The sequence below is a fragment of the Cydia amplana genome, chromosome 5 (genome assembly GCF_948474715.1).
Source record: "Cydia amplana chromosome 5, ilCydAmpl1.1, whole genome shotgun sequence".
Lineage (NCBI taxonomy): Eukaryota > Metazoa > Arthropoda > Insecta > Lepidoptera > Tortricidae > Cydia > Cydia amplana.
This window is the reverse complement of record NC_086073.1, coordinates 20694228-20714887: the sequence shown is the minus strand read 5'-3', so window position 1 is coordinate 20714887 and position 20660 is coordinate 20694228. Positions and strand designations below refer to the sequence as shown.

Genomic DNA, 20660 nt, shown 5'->3' with positions numbered 1-20660 from the left:
CAATCACAAATCAATAACAGATCAGTAAAAAAATTTTTTTTTGGTACCTAGGAATTAAACTGCCAAGAATACAAATATACAATTTATAAATAACATAATAAAGTACTTGCCCATCTAGGCTATTCATCTAATTTAGTTTTAGTCATTTTAAATGTCAGTTTAGTACTTCACACACAAAGAGAGTATACTATGTTTTTTATGTGCACGCATTTATATACATTCCTTTAAATGTAACTTCTCACTTTTTAATTTTTTTTTGTCACACTCGAACCTTTTGAAACTGTTGTCCACAAATGTCTTTACAGCCTAACTTTTTCACTTGCCTTCAAAACTTTGGAATCGTCCAAGAAGTTTTCTGGACTGAGCTCTCCTTGATTTGCCTGGCGATAACACATCTTCAGGAAAGCCCCTTTATCCTTCTAGATCGAGATCTCCTGGAGTTCATACCAGCGCGGCGCCTGCACCCTCAAGGGAGCATTCAGGTACCTTCTGGAGTCTTCTAGACGAAGATCTCCTGGATTTCGATGCATTTTTGCCAGCTCGCACTCGGACCCTGCAGAGAAGTTACAGGGATTGTCTTAAATCCTTCCTTATCCTTTTAGTAAGTCTTTTAGCCTAACATCTCCTGGATTTGGATGCTATTTTTGCCAGTGTGGTACCCGGACTCTCCAGGGCCCCTCCGGATCCTTCTGGATCATTCTAGAATTCTTCTAGACTGAGATCTCTTGGATTTGGACGCGCTTTTTTGCCGGCGCGGCGCTCGGACGCTCCTTCAGTTCGGTTTCGCTGCTGCGCTGTTGGAATTTAAGCATATGTTAGTAACACAACATAATAATTGTACCCTAACATTTTTTTATATCAGTGGAAAAATTCAAAAGTCACCGCTTTGGGCAAGGCTCAAAATTTCGACTTGTTTTCCTTTTATTTTACATAAAAAAATGTAGTATAGCTCGTAATTGTATTTGCTTGATACAAATTATGTTAACATCATGTAGTTTGAAATCTAATACCTACTCAAAAGATTTGGTCATGCAAGGAATCAAATTGCAAGACAGAATCAGAAATGTTGAGATCCGTGGCGCATCAAACTTTTTGAAATCGCTCGGTCATGCCAAGTGCCGATAAATTTTCATTTATTGAGAAAATAAATGAAATGAAATGGAAATGAAAATGAAAAATTAATTATTATTTATTTCCTTACTAAGCTTCTTGAGAAAACAAATACAAGGTACAAATTACTATTCTTTTCAATAGTTTAGGAAAGATTTGATGTACCTATAGAAAAATGTTTTATACAAATAACCAAACGATAGTAGTCATAAAATAATATTCCACGACGTCAAACAGGTCGTAAATCTGAACCATTCAATAAAGGTTTTATTACATATGCAGCGATAAAAGTATTGACATGTTGGCACACATTCAATGTTTCCAACTGTTACTGTATGCAGAAAATACTTATTTGCTTTGTACGAAATGTTCAATGGAAGCCAGATCGTGCTGTGGCATAAATTTGGACTTTTTCAGCCAATAATACGCCCTAATACTGGGTATAAGCCTTTAATTATTATAAAATAAATGCTTTTTATTGAAGACTACACACATAAATTTGAAGTTCTATAGTTAATTGTCTTTTTTATAGGTTCATCAAAGTTTAACAAAGTTTTCAAAGTTTTTGGACTTTAAATAAATAAAGTTACGTAATGTTAAAACAGATAGCGCGAAATACTGTCACATTAACAAAAGATTTGTCTCTCTTTTTAAAATTGTTTATCTTTCTTTTAAGCCAACCTATTTTAATATTGTCTTCGGTTACCGCGATAGTTACTCATGAAATAAAACCATTATAAATGTAGTATAAATTCAATATACGCGATATAATCCGTTTTAATATTTTTATTCCAACCTATTGTACTTTAAATGAGATTGTTGGAGAACAGTTTGGCAGTTGAATGATATTACCTTGAGGGTGCTTTTCCTCGGGGACGGAGCGGTGGGGTCGCTGTTGAGGGACCCCGTGGCGGTGCGACTGCTGCAACTTCCTATGAACAAAATACATAATATATAAAACATTTTCAATAATTAGATCCTGAAACACAACGCAAAAAGTATTAAAGAGTTCTTGAAATTTTCCTCACTACCAAACGATCTATTCAAAACCAAATTCCAATGGTTATACGTAAAAAAAAAGAAATCGGCCTTGGAAAGTAAAATGCTTTAGTGGAGAAACGTATTACTTTCCGCACACTTTTTAGAACAACAATGACCCTCATTCAGAGCGTCAGAAATGAAAACACCTTTTCACATCAAAATACACCTATCAGCAGCCAAAACATATTTATTTATTCATTCATCAATATCAAAACAAACCTCTTCTCAATGCAAGACGCATAATCGCAAACATCGATATCCCCCGTCATTATTGCGACATGAAATTGAAAACATAAAAGACATTGATAAACACGCCCAAACAACCATCAAACGTTGAATGTATTAAATCCAACCTCAAAAGGCCCGTCAAAAACCAAGGGTCTTATAAAAGATACGCGCTGGTAGGGACAGAAGGCAAAACGGAAATTTTACATTTTACAAATGTGGTGGAGGGTAATTAATTACGCTGTGCAATTTGTTAACATCGCAATTACAATTTGTATGAGGCCGAATGAACCCAATACGAAGGTGTTATATAAAAATAATGCTACGCTAGAAATTCAATTGAATGTTAAATTCTCCAGTTCCTTTTGGGTGTAGCAGGATAAGCCTTCAAAAATTGCCCCCAAAGCTTTGAGTTCAAAACTACTACCAGTTGATGCCCCGTCAAATGAAAATAATCCACACCAATTTTTAACCCTCTACTGCCGCCTGGAACCCCGTGACATTCATTTAACCCTAAAAAGTTTTTATTTTTTTTCTCAAAAAGTATAAAACGGACAATTATGAAATTTTTCATAAATGTTGATGTCATCTATACAAACTATCAAAAAAAAAACTAACTCTCTACTTACTTATTTTCCTAGAAAAAAACCTAAATAAAAAAATAAAACACCCTGTATATCAGTTCAAGCTCGTCGTACTATCACCATTTTTGTAATAATTATTAACCAACTACCTATCTACATAATATATAAGTTTCATGTAAATAACAAAGGTGGAACAGTGTGAAAATATAAGTATTGTTCAGTACGTACCATGTATGTAACACGCTTACCAAACGTTGACGACACTAGTAAAAGATATCGGCCCGCCAACCGGGAAGCCATCCGTAATCATTTTTTTTTTGTTAATTTGAAATGGAGGACAAATGAAACTCATTAATACTTATTCGAACAAGTGTTTCTGTTTATTTTACTTTATTGTTTTGTAAAAAGGTACTACGTAATTGAGTTACTTAGCATTTTATGTAAGTTCTTGAGTCCTGCAAGCGAAATAAATTAAAAAAAATGGCCCTCGGCCGTGATGCTGGCCGTGTTCGATTTTCAAATATTTTTTTCGTAATTAACAAAAAAAAAATGATTACGGATGGCTTCCCGGTTGGCGGGCCGATATCTTTTACTAGTGTCGTCAACGTTTGGTAAGCGTGTTACATACATGGTACGTACTGAACAATACTTATATTTTCACACTGTTCCACCTTTGTTATTTACATGAAACTTATATATTATGTAGATAGGTAGTTGGTTAATAATTAGTACAAAAATGGTGATAGTACGACGAGCTTGAACTGATATACAGGGTGTTTTATTTTTTTATTTAGGTTTTTTTCTAGGAAAATAAGTAAGTAGAGAGTTAGTTTTTTTTTTGATAGTTTGTATAGATGACATCAACATTTATGAAAAATTTCATAATTGTCCGTTTTATACTTTTTGAGAAAAAAAATAAAAACTTTTTAGGGTTAAATGAATGTCACGGGGTTCCAGGCGGCAGTAGAGGGTTAAAAATTGGTGTGGATTATTTTCATTTGACGGGGCATCAACTGGTAGTAGTTTTAAACTCAAAGCTTTGGGGGCAATTTTTGAAGGCTTATCCTGCTACACCCTTTAAAACTCATTCAAATTGAAATGATTGCTAAATCATAGCCATAAATATTTCTCTGCTGTCTGTCCCCGGTGGATCGGGGACGATCGATGAACACAGACCGCAGTGTCCCGGGTTGCCGCACAACTGCTAACTAAGTATATACTTAGTATATACCTATATAGGTATGGAAGATGCGGCAGGAGTCTTTGTTATGAAGAGAAGGTAAATATTTGGCTGCTGTCTGTCCCCGTTGGATCAGGGACGATCGACGAGGACAACCCGCAATGTCCCGGGTTGCGGCACAACTGCTAACTATGTGGAAGATGTGGCAGGAGTTTTTGTTATGAAGAGAAGGTAAATATTAGGCTGCTGTCTGTCCCCGTTGGATCAGGGACTATCGATGAGGACAACCCGCAATGTCCCGGGTTGCGGCACAACTGCTAACTATGTGGAAGATGTGGCAGGAGTTTTTGTTATGAAGAGAAGGTAAATATTAGGCTGCTGTCTGTCCCCGGTAGATCGGGGACAACCGATGAACACAGACCGCAGTGTCCCGGGTTACCACACAACTGTTAACTGAACATATAGGTATGGAAGATGCGGCAGGAGTCTTTGTTATGAAAACAAGGTAAATATTTGGCTGCTGTCTGTCCCCGGTAGATTGGGTACGATCGATGAACACAGACCGCAGTGTCCCGGGTTGCGGCAAAATTAAAACTATGTGGAAGATGGAATTGCAGGACTTTTGTTTTATTTCCGAAAACAATCCGATAGACAAAGGTTTGGTAAAAGGATCCCGTTTGTCCTTTGGGTGCGGATTCCTAAAAATCAATTGATTAGCAACACAAGACTATGCTAAGCTGTTCTAATTAATCTTTCCTAAAAGATAATTTTATTGCGTGTTAGCAAACATTCGACGTTTGGTATTATATGGAAAAAAAAGTAGGTAATTACAAAAATAACCCTCAGGTATGCAAATGACGTTGATAGAATGTCGGTAGTCCTAATGATGTTATAAAGTGGTTGGTAAAAGATAAAAGACAAACGAGTAGTCCCCGGACATATATTAGTATTAATGTGATTGAAAAGAACCTGAAATCTATTTAAAACAGGCATTAAACTAGCTGGTTATTTGTGCAAGTTATGTTAAAGTACGTGGCTACGGGTTAAGTGGCTGGGCTTCACATTAGGACCTGTTTACACATTGATTAATGTTTACTGCGAGTTCATACATTTACCACTAAACGAAAGTAGCAATAAATGTATGAACTCGCAATAAACACTAGGTAATCAATGTGTAAACGGACCCCAATGTGAAGCCACAAATACCCGTATTGAATATACCTACTGCTTTTCAAAATTATGACCTGTTCCATCTTGTTAGCGCATCGTGACGTACCTACGAGGGGAGGCTAAAATATTCGCGGCCTAAGCTACAAAAAAAAAAGTAAAAAAAAACTATGCTACCTTTTCCGCCACCTCTTTGGCAGTATCAATACTGCCACCATTATTAACGGTTAATAATTAACATTTACTTTAATACTCTCTTTCATTTTTAGGGTTCTGTAGCCAAATGGCAAAAAACGGAACCCTTATAGATTCGCCATGTCTGTCTGTCTGTCCGTCCGTCTGTCCGTCCGTCTGTCCGTCCGTCTGTCCGTCCGTATGTCACAGCCACTTTTTTCCGAAACTATAAGAACTATACTGTTAAAACTTGGTAAGTAGATGTATTCTGTGAACCGCATTAAGATTTTCACACAAAAATAGAAAAATAACAATAAATTTTGGGGGTTCCCCATACTTAGAACTGAAACAAAAAAAAAATTCATCAAACCCATACGTGTGGGGTATCTATGGATAGGTCTTCGAAAATGATATTGAGGTTTCTGATATCATTTTTTTTCTAAACTGAATAGTTTGCGCGAGAGATACTTCCAAAGTGGTTAAATGTGTGTGTCCCCCCCTGTAACTTCTAAAATAAGAGAATGATAAAATTAAAAAAAATATATGATGTACATTACCATGCAAACTTCCACCGAAAATTGGTTTGAACGAGATCTAGTAAGTAGTTTTTTTTAATACGTCATAAATCCCCTAAATACGGAACCCTTCATGGGCTCGCCCATCCGACTCGCACTTGGCCGCTTTTTTCTAAGGCCGTGAACTTTTCAGCCGCCCCTCGTAGTCTACAGTCTTTGTTATCTATTTGTCCCCAGCGTGTCAACAAAAACACTAAGATCGCAGTGTTGTGGTCCCCAACTTCGCCTATCGAGGCGTGTTTAAAGTTGAACTTTATACTTACGGGTCTTCGCAAATGTTATCGCAGCTTGAGCGCCCGTTAGAGACGTGGGTACGCTGTTTTAGGTTTTGTTTAACTTTAGTACAGGCAATTATAATAAGTTTTGAGAATATTTGTAGATATATTTTAGAAATTGAGTGTTTTGAATTTAGAGCTATTGTTTAAAACATGAGCGTGTAGTTTATGATATTTATTGATGGGCTCAATGTATGAAACATATTTTAGAATGTTCAAACAATAAACACGTCCAACAACATGAAATGAATCCAGAGAAATTTGAAATTCTCAAAATTTTAAAATATATTTTGAATCTTTACCAAAAAAGTCATGCATGTAGTTAGCTGCAGAGAGAGGTGACCCCCTGCATACAATCAGTCTATGCAGGGGGGGGTCACCTCTCTCTGCAGCTGAGTACATACATACATACATAGCTCATTCTGAAGATGAATTTAAAGCAATTTTATTGTAAGCCGTCGTAAATATTTGGAAGCGTTTACGAAAGTTAAAGCATAAAAAAAGTATTCCAATTAAGTAGTAAACTAATTATACGACCACTACTAAATTTATAACAATAGATTAATAAATAAATTCCGTTATCAAATATAAATTAAAACCCAACAATTTACACTAAACAATATATTATGAAAGTAAATATATAAACGAGGGTAAGAAATATGACAGCACTACGAAATGTGACGGAACCGGAGACGGGTGTGATAAATGGCCGCCATCTTAATTTCGTTGAGAGCGATGTTCCTTGGTGTTCGCCAACTGTATTTATTGCCAACATACAGATAATCTTATCAGATTTATGTTTATCGTTCTATTAGACTAACTGGCTTAACCTCCTGTCTGTGCACAATGAGGTTTCTGACCGAATTCTTAGTCATCTTTTTACAAGACTGCCCAAAAAAAGGTGTTAAGTACTGGATATACGCACGGGAGGAGACGCGCGGGCGGCGGGCAGCACGCGACGTCATCGCGGCAAGCCGCGAGCGACGCGCGGCACTCACTTGCCTTTACCTACTTCACCGGCAACGGACGAATACCGAATATAATTTTATAATTGTTTGGCCGGGATTTCTTGCTGTAATTAAGGCGGAATAAACCAGCCTATTTTGATACAGTCCGCGATTTATTTCTACGTCCCAGTAGGACCCTAACATTGGTCCTTTAGGATTCTCACCGTCTTAATTCGCGAAGATAACGGTCAACCGACTTCAAAAATCTCCGGGCGCTTCAGACGTGGTCTTCAGCTGTAGAAGATACCTGGTGAAGACTCTTCATGATCTTCGTCTCAACGGGTACTCCGCCTAGCAACCGCGCACGCCAGAGAAAAAGAAGCTATTCGGAAATTTGCATTGCAACGGACTTTGGACCCATCGAAAGTGCGAGTCATCTGGAGAACAAAGGAAGTTAACATATTTTATCACGAGTCACTGGTGGACGTTTATAGACATACGTGAGTTCGTTCCATATTTTTCCCTTATAAAAACCTTCCTTTTCCATATAAATTAAATTTAAAATATTAAATTGCAAGCAGTTTTAGTGAGTGTTTTCGTATTTCATCATAAGTGTAGTTTGCAATTGAGCCGCATTCTTATTTTGCTGTCATTTCTTGTGTTTATAATCTTTAATTTGCTAAATTGCAATTACAAGTCACATAGCACCCGACTAACAGGAATTTGCTTACAACGCAGTTCGCTCGCTTCTTATCGCCGGGTGGCAACTAGCTCAGTACGGTTGTTTGCATTTCTTTTTTTCTTAATTAGCATTGCAATAAGGTTGCTTACGCTATATCTTAACTTCATACGCATAAATATTTATTTAATCTGGGTCATTAGAACATCAGTTTATCGCTTATTCTGTTACCATGACGGCCGCAGAGACCCTTAAACAACTTGTTAGGAAACGTAGTTGTATAAAAGGCAAAATGACAATTTTTAGTAATTATTTAGACGAATTTGGCACTGTAACAAAGCCTAGCATAGTACAACTTTTAGATTTAGAAAGCAGATTTAATAAATTCGATGCCTTATACGCCGCCTTCGACAAATTACAGGACGAGATCGAGATGCTTTCGGAAACCGCGGATTCAGAACGCGAGGAATTTGAAACGAAGTACCACGAGCTGGTGGCAGGGGCGCGCAACCTGCTCGGCGCGCGTCCGCTGCACTCCGCGACCTTGGACGCTGCGCGTGAGGGATCCGTGGCGAGTTTCGAGGATGCTCAGGCAGGTGGTCATAAATCTAATTGTGTTAGGTTGCCAAAAATAGATTTGCCTACTTTTCAAGGTCACTATCAGCACTGGCTTGAGTTTAGGGATACATTTATCTCATTGATACATTCCAGACAGGATATGGATAATATTAATAAGTTACATTATCTTCGCGCGTCTTTGAAAGGTAGTGCCTTACTTGTCATAGATAACTTAGATTTTAGATCTGAGAATTACACGTCTGCGTGGAAATTATTGTGCAGTAGGTACGATAATAAAAGGTTGCTTGTGAATAATCACGTCAAGGAACTTTTTAACGTTGAGCAAATGAGCAACGAATCTTGTGCGTCAATTAGACGTCTTATAGACGTTACTAACAAAAACCTGCGTGCACTTTCTACTTTAGATGAACCAACTCAACATTGGGACACGTTAATTATTCATATGATGTCGGAAAAATTGGATAGTGTGACGCATAGGGCTTGGGAGGAGCATAGGAATAAACTCACTGATCCTCCATCTTTAGAAGTATTTATTACTTTCCTTAGCAACAGAGCAGACTTACTGGAGACTTTGCAAGAAAGTAAAGGTAAAAATTACAAAACGGAAAATAAAAATACTACCAACCTATGTATAGATACTAATAACAATAATAGTTCATTTAACAAAAAAAACACAAACAAAACATTCAACAAACAACATAAAAAACTATTTACATGTCCGGTATGCAATCAAACTCATTTTCTCTTTAACTGTGAAACATTCAGAGCCCTTCCTATAGAAAGTCGTATTCAAAAGGCTAAAGAATCAAAGGTCTGTCTTAATTTTTTACGGCCTGGGCACTTAGAAAAAAGTTGCAACCTTGTGCCATGTAAATATTGCAAACAAAGGCATAACACGCTGTTACACTTGCATGAGCCCGTGGCTCATTCTGAGCCCACGGCTTCCCCTGTTTGTCACTTCGCGGAATCAAGCCACGATGTACCGCAATGTACTACTGCGCCGCATGCTTTGATGTCCACAGCGATCGTGAAGGTGCGCGACGGCGCGGGCAACGTGCATACGGCCCGGCTGCTTCTGGACAACGGAAGTTCCTGCCACTTCGTAACAGAATCACTCTGCGGTAAGCTGGGTTTGTCGCGGCGTAGTGTGGTCTCCACGTTGACAGGTGTCGATAAAAAGAGATCACAGCTTACACAGTCTTGCAGCCTTAATGTAATGTCGTGTTATGAGGATTACAGCTTTACCTTGAACTTTTACGTTTTAAAAGAAATTACAGAACCAGTTCCGGCTGCTCACTTTAATATAGACCATATTTCTCTTCCAAAAGGAATCTTTTTGGCTGACCCTTCATTTAACGTACCGTCAGCAATAGACATTTTAGTAGGGGCCGATGTATTTTGGTCCGTCTTAGGTCACAATTCCATTGAATTAGGTAAAAACTTACCGAAGTTGTTTGAAACAAAGCTGGGTTGGCTGGTGGTCAGGGATCTCGCCCATCTTAAGTCACCGTCTTCTGCTCCAATCTGTAATTTTGCGCATGCGGAGCCCAACCCAGACTTAAGTCGTTTTTGGGAGTTAGACACGGTTGCAGCCAAGCACTCTTTGTCACCAGAGGAACGCGCCTGTGAGAAAAATTTCTACCGCACTACTACTCGCAGCGAGGATGGCCGGTTTATCGTCACGATGCCGCTAAAGGAAGATCCTGCTGTCTTAGGCGACTCGTTTCAAAGGGCAAAGTGCCGCTTTCTGTCCTTAGAGCGTAAGTTTACTCGAGAGCCGATTTTTAGGGAAAGATATATCGACTTCATGCGGGAATACGAGCGTTTAGGTCATATGACTGAGAACAAAGAGTCTTCAGCTGGCTGTCTTCAATCCAAGGTCAATTATTACCTTCCTCATCATGGTGTGCTTCGCGAATCGAGCCAAACCACAAAGCTGCGTACAGTTTTTGACGCGTCAGCACCTTCAAGCACCGGCGTGTCTCTTAACCAGATTCAAATGGTCGGACCAACTGTCCAGGAGGACCTTTACTCCATTTTGCTTCGTTTCCGACAGCACAAGTATATCGTAACTGGTGATGTCGAGAAAATGTATAGGGCGATTGATCTTAACCCTTCTCAACGCTCTCTTCAACAAATAATTTGGAGATATGATTCCTCACAGCCCTTAAAAACCTACACTCTTAATACCGTCAGCTTTGGGCAAGCTTCGGCGCCGTACCTAGCAACGAAGTGTTTGGTTTCATTGGCATCTAGTGCCATCGATAGCGATGTTAAAGAATCGATTCAGCGGGATTTCTATGTTGATGATTATTTAAGCGGCTCATCGACCATTGAAGATACAATTAGGCTGTGCAAGGGTGTCATATCTACTTTAAAATCAGCGCAATTCAATTTAAGAAAATTTCAGTCAAATAACAAGTACATACTTGAACAAATCTCGCCTAGTTCAGAGGCGAATAATATTTTGGACATTTCAAATACTGACAATAATAGTTCTTCAAAAACTTTAGGTTTAAACTGGATTTGTGACTCTGATATTATGTCATATTCTATCAACATTCAACTTAATGAAGAAGTCACAAAACGTCATATTTTATCAGTCATCAGCCAAATATTCGACCCATTAGGCCTAGTTAACCCTTGCATTGTCGAGGCAAAAATTGTAATGCAGAGGCTTTGGATTGAAAAGAGCTCATGGGATCAAGAGGTCTCGCAGGAAATCAAGGAAATGTGGTTATCGTTTGTTAACACTTTGCCTCTTCTTAACTATTTGATGGTACCTCGCTGGGTAATTGCTGATAACTCAGTGAGCCATGAAATTCATGTCTTTTCAGACGCATCAGAGCGTGCGTACGGTGCCTGTCTATATATTCGTTCAATTGATAGGTCAGGTCAGGTACAAGTACATCTTTTGACATCAAAGAGCAAAATAGTCCCAATTAAGCCAACCACAATACCTCGACTTGAATTGTGTGGGGCTTTGATGGCTGCAAGGCTGTGTAACAAAGTGGTAAGCTCATTGACTCTCCATTTCAATGAACGTAGATTCTGGTGTGACTCCACCATTGTTCTGGGGTGGCTAAGTACACCACCAACCAATCTTAAAAGCTTTGTTCGTAATAGGGTTCACGAAATCCAAGAAAGCACTGAAGGTCACACGTGGAGCTACGTACCGTCGAAGGACAATCCGGCGGATCTTGTTTCTCGTGGGGTGAAGGCTGACCAAATCAGCGGTTCATCCTTGTGGTGGTCAGGTCCAACATTTCTGTTGGAAGCAGAATCTCAATGGCCAAAAATGCCTAACACTCACATGAAGCACGATCTACCTGAGTTGATTACTTGTTCTTTGGCGCTTGTCGATGATCGTAGTACTGATTGCATTTCTAAATTAATCGAGAACAAATCAAGGTTAACTAATCTACAAAACATAACAGCGTATTTACTAAGATTTATTCATAATTGTAAAAATCAGAACAACAAATTAACTGGTCATCTTTCAGTCCAAGAACTTCAAGATTCGTTAAATTTAATAACTCAAAAGGCACAGTTGGAAATGTTCCCTGAGGAATATGCTGTTTTGAAAGCCGGTAAGGCACTACCTAACAAAAACCGTTTAATTTCATTAACGCCTTTCTTAGATACAAATGATATCATGCGAGTCGGTGGTAGGCTTGATAATTCTCCTTATTGCTACAACACTAAGCACCCAATTCTTCTATGTAGCAAACATCATTTAACGAAAATCCTATTTAGGCATTTTCATATCAAACATTTACATGCGCCACCTCGACTCCTTCTAGGAACTATCAAACAAACTTATTGGCCATTAGGTGGCACAAATCTTGCAAAAAACACCGTAAACAAATGTGTACGTTGTTTACGCTTCAAACATGACACAGTTCAACCCATCATGGGCCAGTTACCTGCATCACGAACTGATTTAGAGTTCCCTTTTCTACATTGTTGTGTCGACTACGCGGGGCCAGTGTTGATAGCAGATCGAAAAGGTAGAGGATGCAAGCTTATAAAATCCTTCTTGGCAATCTTTATCTGCAACTCGACCAAAGCCTGTCACATCGAGCTCGTCACGGCTCTCTCTAGTGAGGCGTACATTGCCGCTTTAAAGCGTTTTGTCTCTCGTCGTGGGTTACCATTGACCATTACAAGTGACAATGGGACTAATTTCGTTGGCGCTTGTAATGAATTGGCACAGCTCCTTATGGAGTCAGATCTTGAAGGTCAGGTAGCGCAGGAGGGCATCGAATTTAAATTTGTACCGGCATATACTCCTCACTTCAACGGTTTGGCGGAAGCGGCCGTTCGCTCCACAAAGCATCATCTTAAGCGACTGCTACAAACTACTCACTTCACTTATGAGGAAATGGCGACTTGCCTCACTGAAATAGAAGCAGCGTTAAACAGTCGTCCCCTCACACCATTCTCCACTGATCCCTCCGATTTTTCAGCTCTAACTCCTTCTCACTTTTTAATTGGCCGCTCACTTATGTCTATACCTCAGCCACAAGTGTCTGATGTGAACATCAATCGTCTGGAACGATTCAAACGAATCCAGCACATCCGGCAGCACTTCTGGACCCGATTCTCGGTTGAGTACGTCGGCCTGCTGCAACAGAAGCTGAAGTGGCAATCCTCAAACAAAGAACTCAAGCTCGGATCGCTGGTCTTAATAAAAGATCGAGCACTTCCACCCTTAGTGTGGTCCTTAGGGCGCGTAATCCAGTTGTACCCAGGCAACGACGGAATCAGTAGGGTTGCGGAAATAAGGACGAGGAGAGGCACCATTAGGAGAGCGTTTAATAACATCTGTCCCCTTCCAGATTTTTGAAGTCTTCCTCCACATACTTCAACCCGGGCAGCATGTTAAGTACTGGATATACGCACGGGAGGAGACGCGCGGGCGGCGGGCAGCACGCGACGTCATCGCGGCAAGCCGCGAGCGACGCGCGGCACTCACTTGCCTTTACCTACTTCACCGGCAACGGACGAATACCGAATATAATTTTATAATTGTTTGGCCGGGATTTCTTGCTGTAATTAAGGCGGAATAAACCAGCCTATTTTGATACAGTCCGCGATTTATTTCTACGTCCCAGTAGGACCCTAACAAAAGGAGTGTATTGTTTTTACGTTTTTTTAGAACAAATTTTCTGCTCCATACAGCACAACAGCCACGATTTTTGGATACCAGACACATACAAAAGGTTAAAAAATTATAACATCTTGTGATTTAAACTAAATTTATCAAAATGTTGAGTTTTCTGTTTAAATCATAGAAAGCTTGTTGATCTTGTCCATTGCTACCATGTAACACATACTGCTCTCACATAATCTGAGGAAATTATTATGTTCCAAATATGTACAGCACAAATCGTATAAACGCTCACAAAACCAGCCTTTTCCTGCTGAAATAGCAAGGGTCCTTTAAGCGAACTAAAAACGCGTAGCAGTATTAGCAGTAAAACTTACGAAGGCCATTAGTAGAGGATGCAAGCTTATAAAATCCTTCTTGGCAATCTTTATCTGCAACTCGACCAAAGCCTGTCACATCGAGCTCGTCACGGCTCTCTCTAGTGAGGCGTACATTGCCGCTTTAAAGCGTTTTGTCTCTCGTCGTGGGTTACCATTGACCATTACAAGTGACAATGGGACTAATTTCGTTGGCGCTTGTAATGAATTGGCACAGCTCCTTATGGAGTCAGATCTTGAAGGTCAGGTAGCGCAGGAGGGCATCGAATTTAAATTTGTACCGGCATATACTCCTCACTTCAACGGTTTGGCGGAAGCGGCCGTTCGCTCCACAAAGCATCATCTTAAGCGACTGCTACAAACTACTCACTTCACTTATGAGGAAATGGCGACTTGCCTCACTGAAATAGAAGCAGCGTTAAACAGTCGTCCCCTCACACCATTCTCCACTGATCCCTCCGATTTTTCAGCTCTAACTCCTTCTCACTTTTTAATTGGCCGCTCACTTATGTCTATACCTCAGCCACAAGTGTCTGATGTGAACATCAATCGTCTGGAACGATTCAAACGAATCCAGCACATCCGGCAGCACTTCTGGACCCGATTCTCGGTTGAGTACGTCGGCCTGCTGCAACAGAAGCTGAAGTGGCAATCCTCAAACAAAGAACTCAAGCTCGGATCGCTGGTCTTAATAAAAGATCGAGCACTTCCACCCTTAGTGTGGTCCTTAGGGCGCGTAATCCAGTTGTACCCAGGCAACGACGGAATCAGTAGGGTTGCGGAAATAAGGACGAGGAGAGGCACCATTAGGAGAGCGTTTAATAACATCTGTCCCCTTCCAGATTTTTGAAGTCTTCCTCCACATACTTCAACCCGGGCAGCATGTTAAGTACTGGATATACGCACGGGAGGAGACGCGCGGGCGGCGGGCAGCACGCGACGTCATCGCGGCAAGCCGCGAGCGACGCGCGGCACTCACTTGCCTTTACCTACTTCACCGGCAACGGACGAATACCGAATATAATTTTATAATTGTTTGGCCGGGATTTCTTGCTGTAATTAAGGCGGAATAAACCAGCCTATTTTGATACAGTCCGCGATTTATTTCTACGTCCCAGTAGGACCCTAACAAAAGGAGTGTATTGTTTTTACGTTTTTTTAGAACAAATTTTCTGCTCCATACAGCACAACAGCCACGATTTTTGGATACCAGACACATACAAAAGGTTAAAAAATTATAACATCTTGTGATTTAAACTAAATTTATCAAAATGTTGAGTTTTCTGTTTAAATCATAGAAAGCTTGTTGATCTTGTCCATTGCTACCATGTAACACATACTGCTCTCACATAATCTGAGGAAATTATTATGTTCCAAATATGTACAGCACAAATCGTATAAACGCTCACAAAACCAGCCTTTTCCTGCTGAAATAGCAAGGGTCCTTTAAGCGAACTAAAAACGCGTAGCAGTATTAGCAGTAAAACTTACGAAGGCCATTTGGCCTATAAATACCTTCTTACTCATGCCCCGAAAGTTACGACTCACGATGATATGGAAAAAAGAATTTTTCTGAAGGGATTTTTCTTCATAAAACGCTAACTGGTGAAATATTAACTAAGTAATTTTTCATTTTAAACGATTTGCGCATAAAAGAGCACGTTAGGTCTTTCATAGCGACGCTTTGAATTTTTTACTCGTTTTGGTGAAAAGCTGTTTTATGTCGGTGATTGTTATCGGAATTTTTTATCAGTCATACCGTCCATATAGTGAAGTAAATTTAATATAAGTATAATTATAAATATTTTACTACCTAAATATAGGGTACGTATTAAAATTATACCGTTAGATTAGGTATCTATTTATGTGGATGCAAAGGTGTACTTACTATGTGATTTTTTGCAAAATAATAATAACGATTTAGTAGAAATAAAAAAAAACGAATAAAAAAACACTTTTTCAATGTTTAGGCAAATATCGATATTTGTTTTGTCAGCTTCACGTATATGTATAATTTAAAAAATGTGGTTATTTTTTACTAATGTGTTAGAATATAAATACCTATACATTTAAAATGTATTAACCGATGAAATTTTACTCGTAGGAATTTGTTTATAAGATTATCGGGAAGGTCGCGTGATTATTAATCAAAAATTAATTATGCTGAACTTAATTATATTTTACATGTCTCGTTTGATCCATATTTATCTTCTGGAAAAGTCTATTTATTTAACTTTTGCAACACCAACATTAAATTATTTAACCACAAAATTGCTACAAAAGGCTGATAAAACAAAACTCGCCAATATTTCTAAAATTTCCGCTTGAATTCCGAATCAACGGGGCTTTAAATTTGATCACGAAATGAAAGACTAACATTCCATCTTTTGTAAATTATGACAGAAAGAATCTCCGTCATCCATTATAGAGTGGGGGAGCAATGGTGGCACCATAACTCATGGCACGCCCCTCCGTTTCGTACGATGGTTCTCAACTGCCGGGCACAGGCCTTCGCCTTTCAAATGATTATTATATGTATTTATTTACACACATACTACACTACAGGAGGCCGATTTTGGTTTAACAATATGTTAAGGTTTTGATATTACTTTGAAAATTCAGTTTTTTTATATATATTGACCAGAAGGGCGCCTGAAGCCCTTAAGGGCTTGCATAGATACCTATTTGAGAAAATTCGACCCATTGCGCCGTGGCTCGGGTGGCCGAGCAGTCTAGGCATCTGCCGCGAATGCTGAGAACTTTGGTTCGATTCTAGCCTTGGTCACTTTTTCTTTCGTATTTGATATCCTCAGCATTTGTAGAAAAAGTGGGCCATTTACTTTTTCGAAAAAAAAAAACGACTTTTGGATTATTTGTACGTAGAATAACGAGAACCATCGATTTAAAAAGGAAAAAAAATCAGCTTTGTGACGCATTTTCACATAGGTCATTTTCTTTAGCTCGTCACAAAACTGACACTCAAAAATTGTATGAAAAACTTTTTTTTTCTTTTATTTAATCAATTAGCGCTCGTGATTGTGAGTCGAAAACCTAACCTAACCTATTAAATCCAAGGGTTGTTAGTTTGCCGAAAAAAGTAATTATTTTGCACACTATTCTGAAAATCCACATCTATTTATTTCAGTTTATAATTGGTTTTGATAAATACGACTTATTTACTGGTTTCCTTGAAGCGAACGCTCGGTACGCACGTCGAGCAATGAAAGAGTCATACCGTTATCTCGTGTTGTTATTTGCGCATAAACTTTTTATTTTGTAGTCCATTTGCGGGTACCTACTTACTGGCAAGTCTGAGTAGAATCATTGCATTGTAGACCTTATTCTGGGTTTAATAAGAATCAAAATTGTTCAGTTCGTTTTCGTTGGTATGAATTTAGGTGTGACATTTGTTGTAAATGTAATGTACTTATGTGATAAAGTTTGTATAATGTCACGTTTCTTTTACAATACCTACGTTATAGTATTTACTTTTGTAATAACTGAACCAAAATTTACTTTCTGTAGGTACACAGTGTTCGTTTGTCTGTCTTGTTTTTATTTTTAACTCAATAGTTCAAAAGTTAATTGGCAGAGATCTCTTATAGGGATAAGTTCGCTTTTGTACATAAGAGGGATATGTATAATAAAGTGTTTACATACATATTCATGCAATTACTAGGTACTTGAGTTTCACTTTCAACTCATTCTGCATTTACAGCTAAGCTACGGTCGTAGCGCTACGTCGTAGCCGGTCACATGGGTTTCTTGCGATGTAGCGAATGACCCATATATATGAAACATCAATGTGTTGTTATTAGCACTGAATGGATTAATTAATAAAATCAATAGTTATTTGTACAACAAGAGATCAAAGTTTGATATTTCTTCGAGTGCTTATTTTGAGTCCCGTGCAAGCGAAAGATTCTATATTCTAATTTAGAATCTTGAGCGTAGTAAGGGACTCAAAAGCGCACGAGATGTAAATAACTTTGATCTCGTGTAGTTCACAAAACTTTTCACCTCAGCAGTGAGAACATATTAGACAACCTGAAAAATGTAATCCTCCTTCATCACTTACCTATTCATTCATGCTTTCTTAAGATATACTAACAATTAAGTTGAATTAACACAATCAAACACAAAAACAAAACGTAGTAAATTTCAGTTAAATAGGTAATATATGGAAACAACGACCATCAATTGATTGACACTTCAATCGACAACTCTTTTTTATAAAAAAAAAGCATTGTATTTATTGTAAGATACGGTCCGAATTGCGGATACTTACTATTTGTAAACTATAGTAGAGATTCTTAAAACTATAATTATTTCTTTTACGTGATATTCTGTGTATATTTTGAGTTCATTATTTTAATCGTACAATAAATAACGTAAATAATAGTGTTTTTATCAGTTTTTATGAAATCTTAAATTTTATATTAATTAATTAATTATTAAGAATCCATACTCGTATGTATTTTGGAACGATGCGTTCTGACGTTTTTCGGGGGTCTATTATAAACCGTCAATGTACCGTTGAATATAGTTTGAACTTTATTTAGTCTCTTTCTTTTTGCTAAAGACGTGAAAGGGACAGAGATAATAGAATCCAAGTATTTCGAACTTGTATTAGACCCCACATGTTGAAATGACATTTGAATATTAAGGTCACTTGAATGTCATTTTCAAATGCGATTTTGCTCACTGTTTTTAAGTAGCAAAGTACCCTTGTTCCAGTTGCTGAGGTGAAAAATAGATTTTAATTTTATGTTATTACTATTATGATGTAGAAGCTCGTTAAATAAGTTTTGTGGGGAAATACTACACTATACCTATTAGTAGTATTAGTTCAATATCTGTAAATGTTAGATAATACGTTTAATTCACTACAATACTGTAGAACTAAATAATAGTTAAGTGTGTAAGTCCATTAAAAGTATGTAATTACCTAGTTTGGTCTATGAAGTCTTAAATCATACATTAATCTTTTCAAATTCAAAGATTTAAGCCAATATTTTTATAGCGAAAGAAGGCTAAGTGGCTAAGCAGGCCGCTCGGCGCCGCCTGGCCAATTTCTCGAGATTTCAGGAGAAAAGGAACGGAATAATAAACGACTTTATTCAATAAATCCTTTGACATAGATAACGGAGTGCAAATTATACAAAAGAGTAGTGGGTAGTTGCCATTTTCTGGTGTTTTTTTTGCAATGAATGTTAGACATCACTTACACTTGTGTATGAAGTTAGGTTAGTCTTGTTACGTCTAAACATTATGCACTGTTATCCTATTTAGGCATTTTCATATCAAACATTTACATGCGCCACCTCGACTCCTTCTAGGAACTATCAAACAAACTTATTGGCCATTAGGTGGCACAAATCTTGCAAAAAACACCGTAAACAAATGTGTACGTTGTTTACGCTTCAAACATGACACAGTTCAACCCATCATGGGCCAGTTACCTGCATCACGAACTGATTTAGAGTTCCCTTTTCTACATTGTTGTGTCGACTACGCGGGGCCAGTGTTGATAGCAGATCGAAAAGGTAGAGGATGCAAGCTTATAAAATCCTTCTTGGCAATCTTTATCTGCAACTCGACCAAAGCCTGTCACATCGAGCTCGTCACGGCTCTCTCTAGTGAGGCGTACATTGCCGCTTTAAAGCGTTTTGTCTCTCGTCGTGGGTTACCATTGACCATTACAAGTGACAATGGGACTAATTTCGTTGGCGCTTGTAATGAATTGGCACAGCTCCTTATGGAGTCAGATCTTGAAGGTCAGGTAGCGCAGGAGGGCATCGAATTTAAATTTGTACCGGCATATACTCCTCACTTCAACGGTTTGGCGGAAGCGGCCGTTCGCTCCACAAAGCATCATCTTAAGCGACTGCTACAAACTACTCACTTCACTTATGAGGAAATGGCGACTTGCCTCACTGAAATAGAAGCAGCGTTAAACAGTCGTCCCCTCACACCATTCTCCACTGATCCCTCCGATTTTTCAGCTCTAACTCCTTCTCACTTTTTAATTGGCCGCTCACTTATGTCTATACCTCAGCCACAAGTGTCTGATGTGAACATCAATCGTCTGGAACGATTCAAACGAATCCAGCACATCCGGCAGCACTTCTGGACCCGATTCTCGGTTGAGTACGTCGGCCTGCTGCAACAGAAGCTGAAGTGGCAATCCTCAAACAAAGAACTCAAGCTCGGATCGCTGGTCTTAATAAAAGATCGAGCACTTCCACCCTTAGTGTGGTTTTTATGTTTTTATGTTTTTATGATTTTATGTTTTCAGTTTTTATGAAATCTTAAATTTTATATTAATTAATTAATTATTAAGAATCCATACTCGTATGTATTTTGGAACGATGCGTTCTGACGTTTTTCGGGGGTCTATTATAAACCGTCAATGTACCGTTGAATATAGTTTGAACTTTATTTAGTCTCTTTCTTTTTGCTAAAGACGTGAAAGGGACAGAGATAATAGAATCCAAGTATTTCGAACTTGTATTAGACCCCACATGTTGAAATGACATTTGAATATTAAGGTCACTTGAATGTCATTTTCAAATGCGATTTTGCTCACTGTTTTTAAGTAGCAAAGTACCCTTGTTCCAGTTGCTGAGGTGAA

At 38.6% G+C, this 20660-nt stretch overlaps 2 protein-coding genes across 4 annotated transcripts in view; one reads left to right on the top strand and one right to left on the bottom strand.

Annotated features, from left to right (window-relative positions):
• Nucleotides 1-630: 630 nt before the first annotated feature.
• Nucleotides 631-20660, bottom strand: part of LOC134648320 (neuroligin-1-like) — a 265829-nt gene continuing 245799 nt past the window's right edge. For all 3 annotated transcript variants that reach the window (XM_063502820.1, XM_063502821.1, XM_063502822.1), the window contains 2 exons: nt 1963-2042; nt 631-794 (listed from right to left, as the gene is read on the bottom strand). In XM_063502820.1, coding sequence (XP_063358890.1) covers nt 711-794; nt 1963-2042 — 164 coding nt within the window. In that variant the 3' untranslated portion in view covers nt 631-710. The remainder of the gene's footprint in view (nt 795-1962; nt 2043-20660) is intronic.
• On the top strand, nt 9368-13627 carry LOC134648154 (uncharacterized). The gene is made up of 2 exons (XM_063502633.1): nt 9368-9657; nt 13378-13627. The coding sequence occupies exons 1-2, from the start codon at nt 9524-9526 to the stop codon at nt 13565-13567; spliced, it is 324 nt and encodes a 107-aa protein (XP_063358703.1). The 5' UTR covers nt 9368-9523; the 3' UTR covers nt 13568-13627.

Excerpts from the sequence above, each read along its gene's own strand:
- LOC134648154 (XM_063502633.1), top strand. The coding sequence starts at position 9,524 with ATGTACTACTGCGCCGCATGCTTTGATGTCCACAGCGATCGTGAAGGT. Across the intron at positions 9,658-13,377 it reads CGTAACAGAATCACTCTGCG|ATTTTTGAAGTCTTCCTCCA; the intron begins GTAAGCTGGGTT and ends GTCCCCTTCCAG.